Source organism: Nerophis ophidion, linkage group LG14, assembly GCF_033978795.1.
Source record: "Nerophis ophidion isolate RoL-2023_Sa linkage group LG14, RoL_Noph_v1.0, whole genome shotgun sequence".
NCBI classification, from domain to species: domain Eukaryota; kingdom Metazoa; phylum Chordata; class Actinopteri; order Syngnathiformes; family Syngnathidae; genus Nerophis; species Nerophis ophidion.
In genome coordinates, this window is record NC_084624.1 from 44,856,536 (window position 1) to 44,868,260 (window position 11,725).

The following is an 11,725-nucleotide window of genomic DNA, read 5'->3' on the forward strand; positions in this document are numbered from 1 at the left end:
TGTTGTCTTTGTAGTGCATTCAATTGAATATGGGATTTGCAAATCATTGCATTCCGTGTATATTTACATGTAACACAATTTCCCAACTCATGTGGAAACGGGGTTTATATATATACATGATTATTCTAACACCGGCCGGGGATGCTCGTGAAGCCAGTGAAACGCGCGCACGTGTGTAATTGTAGCATTAAGGGGGCGCTTTTTGATGTGCTATAATTTCTAGCCGGCAGAAAAAAAGCAGGAGTCTGTTAAGGGCTTTGCTGCATGCGCCCCTCTTGTCCAGACGGCTCCGGGCTCACTCTGTAATTATGGAAATGGAGTGTTTGTATTTATAGGCTAAGCCCGCAAGTGGCTTGCAGCTTGCCTTCCCTGCAGCTGCAAAACATCACAGTGGAAATCAAGTGTTCATATGTTAAAAAGAAAAGTGCTTACACAACGGCAACGTGCTTAAACCCTCTCCTGGCCAAGGTCTTGCAGGTATTTTCAGAAGCCAAAAAGAGAAAAGGAGTCTTACATGATGTTTGCGTTCAGGTTTTAATATTTACAATAAATACACATTCCACTGTATAAAATCCATTGTACATATTTATATAAATTTACGTATAAAATAATGCACAGGACGTCAAGCCCTGATAGTGTACACAAGGGGGGTGGGATCACAAAAAAAAAAAAAATAATAATAATTAGGCCACTCAGTTCATTCATTGAGGCAGTTTTTCTTTGGATTGGAATAAACAAAAACATTGTCTTAATAGCACTTCCTGTCAACAAGATTGTCTACTTAAGTGGCGTGCGGGACACGGTGAACAGTAGCAGAGTCGTAGAAAGGCACTTCTGTGTCAAACACAGCGTTCCAGTTGCGTGGATGAGGAGGAGAGTACATCACATGTGCAGGTGCAATCAGTTACAATATGCCGAGGGGAAAAGAAAAAAAATAGATTCACGGATTCCAGAAGTTCCAATTCAGATGACGAGTCAAAGCTCGGGACATAGTTATATATATTTTTTTCTGATGAGAGCGTCAATCTTTAGTTCGCACTCATCAGACATTTTTAAATAACAGCAATATTAAAATGATGAAGAAATACTTTTTTTTTTTTTACTTTTTGAATTGAACCACTGAAATAAATGACCCTTATAAAAGCAATTGAACTGAAGCACCTGTATATTCTGTACAGGACCAGCCCCTTTTTCTTTTTTCTTTTGGCATCTTTTCTCACCCAAAGTAGTACCAGCTACATTATTGGATACATTATTAATATTATAGTCGGTAACACTTTGGTATGGGGAACATATTCACCATTAATTAAGTGAAAGTACCACTAATAGTCACACACACACACTAGGTGTGGTGAAATTACCCTCCGCATTAGACCCATTACCCTTGTTCACCCCCTGGAAGGTGAGGGGAGCAGTGAGCAGCAGCGGTGGCCATGCCCGGGAATCATTTAACCCCCAATTCTAACTCTTGATGCTGAGTGCCAAGCAGAGAGATAAAGGCTCCTATTTGTATAGTCTTTGGTATGACTCGGCCGGGGTTCGAATTCACGACCTACCGACGTCAGTGCGGACACTCTAACCACTAAGTAGGTCTGAGTAAGTTGCTTATTAAAACCTCTAAAGGCCTTAGTGGCCACATGCGTGGACAGCCCATTTTAGCTCTTATTTCCAAAATTGTGAACACTACTGAATTGGGGTCTTATGGCCACTTATGTGGACACTTATACTGCCATCTGGTGGTGTCAGAAGAGTACAACATACAATGGAATTTGAAAAAAAAAGTGTAAAAATAAGAATTGGCATGTCACTAAACATGAAGTACACGTTTGTGTACTTATGGACTGAGTACATCATATCGAAAGATGATTCTTAGTTTTTACTCTAATTAGGGTCCAAATAGTAAAGAGAAACATGTAAAAAAAAAAACAGCTTGGGCCTTAAGAGGTTAATTAAAGTAACAAAGACGTAATTTAGAGTTATTTGGACACTAGGGGAGTATATAAGGGTTACTAATGAGCAACAATTTTGAGACTCTTAGTTAATGGCTTAAGGCATTAATAAGTACTTTATTAATAAGTAACCTCCTCCAACTTTCACGGACAAAGCTACGAACTATGGGAGACTGGGCTTTCTGCTTCGCTGCTCCCAGTCTGAGGAACGCTCTCCCTGACCACCTGAGGGCACCACAGACTGTGGCTTAAAAACCCATCTTTAAAATAAAAAAAAAGCCTTTCTATAGACATGCATGCTGGTTCTAGCTATTGGGCTGTTTCTAGTTTTATATTTTATTATCTTTTTATTATTATTATTACTATTTTTTTAGACTGTGGCACTTTGAGGTTGTTTGCTCAACGTAAAGTGCTTTTTTACAAATAAAATGTATTATTATTGTTATTACTGTAATGACTAATTAACAGCCAATATGTCCCCAATTTGCATGTTTATAAGCAACTAATTAATGGTGAAAATGTGCTCCCCATACTAAAGTGCCATCCATCCATCCATTTTTTCTACCGCGTATCCCTTTCGGGGTGGCGGGGGTTGCTGGAGCCTATCTCAGCTACAATCAGGCGGAAGGCGGGGTACACCCTGGACAAATCCCCATACTAAAGTGTTACCTTATATTCATATATATGTGTAAAAAAAAAAAAAACATGTAGAGAACACTTTAAATTAAAAAAAAAAACGACATCAAAACAAAGGAGCACCCACGCCCTTAAGTCAGTCCTTCACATGTGTCTCTTCATGTGCAGTGCGAGGTGGTCAGACCGGGAGAAGGCGCGCTCGCACAGGTGACACTGGAACGGCCGGTGTCCGTGTGTTTGCGGAAGTGACGCGTCAGCTCGTCCGAGCGGGCGAACTTCCAGCCGCAGCCTTCCCAGCTGCAGTGGTACGGTTTCTCACCTGCACGGGAAAAAAACAAACACATGCGATAAGAACGTCGGCGTGTAGCGCAGGGCCACCCAAGTGCGTAAAAGACGCCGCGCTTACCCGTGTGCGTCCGCAGGTGCGCCTTCAGGTGGGAGCTTTTGGTGTAGGTCTTCCCGCAGCCGGCGAAGGTGCAGGTGTGCGTGGCCGTGCGCTTCCTCGGCCAGGTGCGTCGACCCCGCTTGGGCTTGGGCTCCAGCAGCTCCAGCGGGGAGGACGGAGGGGTGAGCATCCCCGCTGGGCGCCCGGCTGCAGGCCCAGGGCGTCGTCGTACACGCCGAAGGCCGGGTGGCGCCCGCCGTGGTAGGCCATGTGCATGTGGTGGAAGGAGGCCGGGTTGTGGTGGTACTTGTAGCAGCTCATGTCCGAAGCCGCCTGCTCGTCCGGACTGAGCGGGGGCCGTCAAGGGGGAGATGGCGGCCCGGGGCTGCTCGAAGGACATCATGCACGAAACGTTCCCCTCTTGCTTGATTTTGCCGCAGCTTTGAGGCGCCATGCCGTAGCTCTCCATGGAGGCTCTACCTTAATGTCCTGGCGCGGGAAATGCGCGGTGTTGACGTAAAACCTGCCTGCACGGCCGGGTATCCGCCGGGTTCGGAGCGCATCAGCTCGGCCATGAGGCTGGCGCCGTAGGGCGGCGGCGGGGAGCGGTGCTCGCCGGGCGCCGGGGAGAAGGCCGGCTCCTCGGCGTACACCCCCGGGTCGGCCGGAGCCACGTAGGCGGCGGTGCTGTTGGCCAGAATAAAATCCAGGTCCAAGTAGTTGCTCAGGTCCTCCTCGTCCTTTTTGGGACACGGACTCGTCTCTAGCATGGAGCAGCCACCGGAGGCAGCTTGTCACTTTCGGCTTTCCACCTCTGAAAAGTCCCCCAAAAATGCATTTAATTTATTTATTTATTTATTTTTTTTAAACAAGTTTGCCGGTACTTACGTGTTCCCATGTCGGGTTGCTGAAGGTGGAGAAGGAAGGCAGCATCACTCCTGTCAGCGCCATGCTTTCTCTTCTTATGTCTCGCTCCAAAGCCGTGCGTAAAACCGTGCGTAAAATCCCCTGCGCTTCGGTTAGGTCCGCGCAGCTCCACGGACACGCGTCAAGTCTTCTCGCCTGCGAGGTGGAGGCTCCGCTTTTTTCCGTATTTATCCAAATATTCGTATTTAGCGCTTTATAAAAGCGGCTGCGTGGGGAGTACGAGCGCTTCCAGTGCGCGCAATGACGGCCACGGAGCTCCGCGAGTGGGGCTCTTTAACGTGCGGGAGGTGGGGGGAGGAGACATGCCCACGCGTGGATGACGCACAACCCCCGTCCCTCCTCCCCCTTCTCCACGGTCACACCCCACTATGCGTGTGGAAAAAACGTTACAAACACACACAAGCCGTTCATATGGCAACCGTTACGTAATTTGGCCTATCAGCTAAGACGTTCTAATGATGACTTGTCTTCCTTTTGATCAAGTACCTGCCAGAAATGTAATATATATATATATATATATGTGTGTGTGTATATATATGTATTTATATGTGTGTATATATGTATATATGTATTTATGTGTGTATATATGTATTTATATGTGTGTATATATGTATATATATATGTATATTTATGTATATATATGTGTGTATATATATATATATATATATATATGTGTATATATATATATATATATATATGTGTATATATGTGTGTATATATAAATATATGTATATATATGTGTATATATATGTGTGTATATATATATATGTGTATATATATGTGTGTATATATATATGTATATATATATATGTGTATATATGTATTTATGTGTGTGTATATATGTATATATATGTGTGTATATATGTGTATGTGTGTATATATATATTTATGTGTGTGTGTGTATATATGTATACTATAGACTGGACTCTGACACACATATATATATATATATATATATATATATGTATATATATATATATGTGTATATATGTATTTATGTGTGTGTATATATGTATATATATGTGTGTATGTATATATATGTGTATGTGTGTATATGTATATATATTTTGTGTGTGTATATATGTATATTTTATGTGTGTATATATATATATATACGTATGCATATATATGTATTTTTGTATGTATGTATATATACGTATGTATATATATATATATATATGTATGTATGTAGTATGTATGTATGTAATATATGTATGTCTATATATATGTATACATATATATATATATTATATATATATATATATATATATATATATATATATATATATATATATATATATACACTTGTGTGTGTATATATATATTTATGTGTGTGTGTATATATGTATACTATAGACTGGACTCTGACATATATATATATATATATATATATATATATATATATATATATATATATATATATATATATATATATATATATATATATTATACCTCACCTGCACAAGCCAGTAGGAAAAAGCTCTTTACATTTTTTTATTTTATTTTTTATTTTTCGTAAACTTTTAAAAATTATTTCCCAAAATAACACCAGCCAAAACATATAACAAATTGTATCAATCAATTGTACGGAATATGTACTGTACTGTGTAAACTGTACTGTTTCACATAATGTATTCTCCATCCACCCATCCATTTTTCTACCACTTGTCCCTTTCGGGGTCGCTGGAGCCGATCTCAGCTGTATTCCCTTCCTGAGCAATTGACTAATAAAAGTTTCAAAGCGTATTTAATTTGTACCCCTTTTCATACCATGGATATTTTATACCATTTCCTTGTTCTCTATAACAGAACAGTGAACAAATGAATAAAAAAAATCAATAATATGCCATAGTAAGCAAACAAATGTTAAATACACTAATAATATTTGTCTCAATGATAACAAAAACATTTTTTTTATTTTAATTTAAATTTATTGTCAGTGATATTTATGTCTGGACTGGACTCTCACTATTATGTTAGATCCACTATGGACTGGATTCTCACTATTATGTTAGATCCACTATGGACTGGACTCTCACTATTATGTTTGATCTACTATGGACTGGACTCTCACTATTATGTTAGATCCACTATGGACTGAAGGAGTCTCTCACTATTATGTTAGATCCACTATGGACTGAAGGACTCTCTCACTATTATGTTAGATCCACTATGGACTGAAGGACTCTCTCACTATTATGTTAGATCCACTATGGACTGGACTCTCACACTATTATGTTAGCTCCATTCTGGACTGGACTCTCACACTATTATGTCCGATCCACTATGGACTGGACTCTCACTATTATGTTAGATCCACTATGGACTGGACTCTCACTATTATGTTAGATCCACTATGGACTGGACTCTCACTATTATGTTAGATCCACTATGGACTGGACTCTCACTATTATGTTAGATCCACAATGGACTGGACTCTAACAATATTATGTTAGATCCACTATGGACTGGACTCTCACTACCATGTTAGAACCACTATGGACTGGACTCTCACTATTATGTTAGATCCACTATGGACTGGACTCTCACTATTATGTTAGATCCACTATGCACTGGACTCTCACTATTATGTTAGATCCACTATGGACTGGACTCTAACAACATTATGTTAGATCCACTATGGACTGGACTCTCACTACTATGTTAGAACCACTATGGACTGGACTCTCACTATTATGTTAGATCCACTATGGACTGGACTCTCACTATTATGTTGGATCTACTATGGACTGGACTCTCACTACTATGTTAGATCCACTATGGACTGGACTCTCACTATTATGTTAGATCCACTATGGACTGGACTCTCACAATACTGTTAGATCCACTCAACGCATTTTTGTTTCATCTAAAAACTTCAGATTAATTCACCAATGAATTGTGCATCTTTTACAGTCCTCCGTGCGGGGCTAACATAAATCCACATTAACCTAGACCGAGGTAACTTTTCTGTTTACATATGAAGAATTTCATAGACTTTCCTGAACTGCAACTCATGTAATGAATATTTATTTTCAGGGAAAAACACACATCTCATAGTCTGTCACAAGCAATTCTTTAGCATTTGAACATCCTTCAGTTTACCTTTGATCCCAAGAGTTTTGGTACTTGCCTTGAAGACTACTCTTTGATCCCTGCCTAACAAACTGGTTTGTCTTCTTTCACGGTCTTGAGGAAACTGTCATACCCGACCTGAGATGTGAACAATTGTCTTCTTGGCTGCGGTTTCATCCCAGTTTACATGTGTCGGTATCGAGCTGTCTATCCAGTTGTCCTGTCATAGCTGGTTTTACGAGCAGGCGAGCATGTTCGGCAGCGTACTATCACCGAGTACTTACAAGTAGACACACTGTGTAGACAGAAAAGGGAGAACGGACGCATTTTTGCTTAAAACTAAGGATAAAGGTCAAGTTATAACACTGAAACACCCACCAGAAGAGGCACTTTAGGAGGCTTATCTGCAGTCTACAGTGTTGTAGCTACTTCTAAATCACTAATCCTCGTGTCCATGGCGACAAGTAAAGTAAGTTTCTTACAAGTATCATTATCACTAGCTCACCAGCGTCACAATGTAAACAAACGCCATTGGTGGATCTACACCTGACATCCACTGTAATGATACCAAGTACAAGTGCGTATCTCGTTGATACTACTATAATTTCGTCATTATTTTTTGGCATCACATCTTTTGTTTTTTTTTAAATGTATATTATGTTATTAAGTCAGGAAATATGTCCCTGGACACATGAGGACTTCAAATATGACCAATGTTTGATCCTGTAACTACTTGATATCGGATTGATACCTGAATTTGTAGATTGGAAATATCGAAAAGTATTAAAACATTTCTAGTATCGGATGAATACCTGAATTCACAGTATCATCCAAAACTAAGTTAAGTTAAGTTGTTAAAATTAAGCCAATAATGCTATTTTTGTGGTCACTTTAGAAAAATATCGAAAAGTATCGAAAAATTTCTAGTATGAATTCACACTATCATCCAAAACTAAGTCAAGTTGTTAAAATAAAGCAAATCATGCTATTTTTTGTGGTCCCCCTAGAAAAATATCAAAAAGTATCGAAGTATTTCTAGTATAGGATTGATACCTGAAATTACAGTATCATCCAACACTAAGTTAAGTTAAGTTGTTAAAATAAAGCCAATTATGCTATTTTTGTGGTCCCTTTTCTTTAAAAAAAATATCGAAAAGTATAGAAACATTTCTAGTATTATATTGATACCTGAATTTACAGTATCATCCATAACTAAGTTCAGTTAAGTTGTTAAAATAAAGCCAATAATGCTATTTTTGTGGTCCCCTTTACTTAGAAAAATATCAAAGTATGGGAAAATTTCTAGTATCGGATTGATACCTGAATTTACACTACCATCCAACACTAACTTTAGTAAATTTTTTAAAGTAAAGCCAATAATGCTATGTTTTGTGATCCTCTTGGAAAAATATCGAAACATTTCTAGTATCGGATTGATACCTGAATTCACAGTATCATCCAAAAATAAGTTAAGTCGTGAAAATAAAGCCAATAATGCTGTTTTTGTGGTCCCCTTTACTTCGAAAATTATTAAAAAGTGTGGAAAATTTTCTAGTATCGGATTGATACCTGAATTTACAGTATCATCCAACCACTAAGTAAGTTAAGTTGTTTAAATAAAGCCAATAATGCTATTTTTTGTGGTCCCCTTTACTTAGAAAAATATCGAAAAGTATGGAAAAATTTCTAGTATTGGTACCAGTACCAAAAATATTGGTATCAGGACAACATCAGTTTGTTTTTTTAGAGTGCATACAAAACTAAAAGATATGTGTGCTTGTCTCACATAAGGATTGTCAATAATTTGCAAAATTCCCCCCCAAAAATGTGCAATTCTCCTTTAAGAAAGTCTACAAGAATGGCCTTCATGTCACATATCCATCCATCCATCCATTACACCTTCTAAAGCGCGTGTTGTTATTTTTGGAAAGGCTCGATTGTTATTTTTATATATATATATATATATATATATATATATATATATATATATATATATATATATATATATATATATATATATATATATATATATATATATATATATATATATATATAGAGGTGTACCTAATGGAGTGACCCGTTGGCGCGCGCGGCGGCGCGAATAACCAACAGTGCGCCTGCGCGCCCGCGTCAGCGCGGTGAATGGCGGAGCGGCGGCGGCGGCGGCCCAGCAGGCTTGAGTCCACACAGGCGCCATGAGGCCGCCCGCACAAAAGGGAAAGAGAGAAAGAGGCCGCGAAGCAGCGTCCATTTGGAAGTCTCTCCTCATTCTCCTGTTAATGCGCCGCATTTGCATCACAAGGCGGCCATCAGCGCGCACGCATAGCGCCGTGACTCCTGCGCGCACATAGGGCTGTGGCTCTTGCGCGCACACAGAGGGCCGTGGCTCCTGCGCGCACATAGGGCCGTGACTCCTGCGCGCACATAGGGCCGTGGCTCTTGCGCGCACACAGAGGGCCGTGGCTCCTGCGCGCACATAGGGCCGTGACTCCTGCGCGCACACATAGGTCCGTGGCTCCTGCGCGCACATAGGGCCGTGGGTCCTGCGCGCACATAGGGCCGTGGCTCCTGCGCGCACATAGGGCTGTGGCTCCTGCGCGCACACATAGGGCCGTGGCTCCTGCGCGCACATAGGGCTGTGGCTCCTGCGCGCACACATAGGGCCGTGGTTCCTGCGCGCACATTGGGCCGTGGCTCCTGCGCGCACACATAGGGCCGTGGTTCCTGCGCGCACATTGGGCCGTGGCTCCTGCGCGCAAACATAGGGCCGTGGCTCCTGCGCGCACATAGGGCCATGGCTCCTGCGCGCATATAGGGCCGTGGCTCCTGCGCGCACACTTAGGGCTTTGGCTCCTGCGCGCACATAGGGCCGTGGCCCTTGCGCGCACATAGGGCCGTGGCTCCTGCGCGCACACTTAGGGCTTTGGCTCCTGCGCGCACATAGGGCCGTGGCTCTTGCGCGCACATAGGGCCGTGGCTCCTGCGCGCACACATAGGGCCGTGGTTCCTGCGCGCACAGTGGGCCGTGGCTCCTGCGCGCAAACATAGGGCCGTGGCTCCTGCGCGCACACACAGGTCCGTGGCTCCTGCGCGCACATAGGGCCGTGGCTCCTGCGCGCACACACAGGGCCGTGGCACCTGCGCGCGCACATAGGGCCGTGGCTCCTGCGCGCTTACATAGGGCCGTGGCTCCTACGCGCGCACATAGGGCCGTGGATCCTGCGCGCTTACATAGGGCCGTGGCTCCTGCGCGCGCACGTAGGGCCGTGGCTCCTGCGCGCGCACGTAGGGCCGTGGCTCCCGCGCGCTCTCGTCACTTTGCTGCCAAGTGGCACAGAGAAAATACTTTTAGGACTTTATTATACATTTTGGAAATATTAACTCTTTTAAAAAAAGTTAATTTTGTTGATCACATGATTTGAACTATGACAGTAATATTTTATTCCCTCATGATGAATCATACACAAAAACAATGGCTCATAAAATGTGAAATATGTCATTTAAAATGTAAAAGAGGCTGATTAATGCCATCTACCTGTCATGTAACCATAGCAACCAAACTGTAGAAATTTCCCAAGCCTCTTTAATTGTTGACAGAATATTCTCATTTATTGAAATGCATTTACATTTTAATCAATCAATTTTTATTTATATAGCCCTAAATAACAAGTGTCTCAAAGGGCTGCACAAGCCACAACGACATCCTGGGTTCAGATCCCACATCAGGGCAAGGAAAAACTCTACCCAATGGGACAATGAGAAACCTTGGAGAGGACTGCAGATGTGGGTGACCCCCCTCCCCTCTAGGGCAAACGGTGCAAGAGACGTCGAGTGGATCTAACATAATAGTGTGAGAGTCCAGTCCATAGTGGATCTAACATAATTGTGAGAGTCCAGTCCATAGTGGATCTAACATAATAGTGTGAGAGTCCAGTCCATAGTGGATCTCACGTAATAGTGTGGGAGTCCAGTCCATAGTGGATCTAACATAATAGTGTGAGAGTCCAGTCCATAGTGGATCTAACATAATAGTGTGAGAGTCCAGTCCATAGTGGATCTAACATAATAGTGAGAGTCCAGTCCATAGTGGATCTAACATAATAGTGTGAGAGTCCAGTCCATAGTGGATCTAACTTAATAGTGAGAGTCCAGTCCATAGTGGATCTAACATAATAGTGTGAGAGTCCAGTCCATTGTGGATCTAACATAATTGTGAGAGTCCAGTCCATAGTGGATCTAACATAATAGTGTGAGAGTCCAGTCCATTGTGGATCTAACATAATTGTGAGAGTCCAGTCCATAGTGCATCTAACATAATTGTGAGAGTCCAGTCCTTAGTGGATCTAACATAATAGTGTGAGAGTCCAGTCCATAGTGGATCTCACGTAATAGTGTGGGAGTCCAGTCCATAGTGGATCTAACATAATAGTGTGAGAGTCCAGTCCATAGTGGATCTAACATAATAGTGAGAGTCCAGTCCATAGTGGATCTAACATAATAGTGTGAGAGTCCAGTCCATAGGGGATCTAACATAATAGTGTGAGAGTCCAGTCCATAGTGGATCTAACATAATAGTGTGAGAGTCCAGTCCATAGTGGATCCAACATAATTGTGAGAGTCCAGTCCATAGTGGATCGAACATAATAGTGAGAGTCCAGTCCATAGTGGATCTCACATAATAGTGAGAGTCCAGTCCATAGTGGATCCAACATAATAGTGTGAGAGTCCAGTCCATAGTGGATCTCACATAATA

The 11,725-nt window shown here is 41.9% G+C and overlaps 1 protein-coding gene across 1 annotated transcript; it reads right to left on the minus strand.

The window, feature by feature from the left end:
* Positions 1-515: 515 nt before the first annotated feature.
* Positions 516-4,158, minus strand: LOC133568739 (Krueppel-like factor 2). Its single transcript, XM_061920848.1, is given in 9 exon segments — positions 516-2,818; positions 2,821-2,904; positions 2,992-3,162; positions 3,165-3,328; positions 3,330-3,441; positions 3,444-3,500; positions 3,503-3,760; positions 3,763-3,784; positions 3,859-4,158. Coding segments are annotated over 9 exon segments (1,020 nt in total). The 5' UTR covers positions 3,922-4,158; the 3' UTR covers positions 516-2,729.
* Between the last annotated feature and the right edge of the window lie 7,567 nt (positions 4,159-11,725).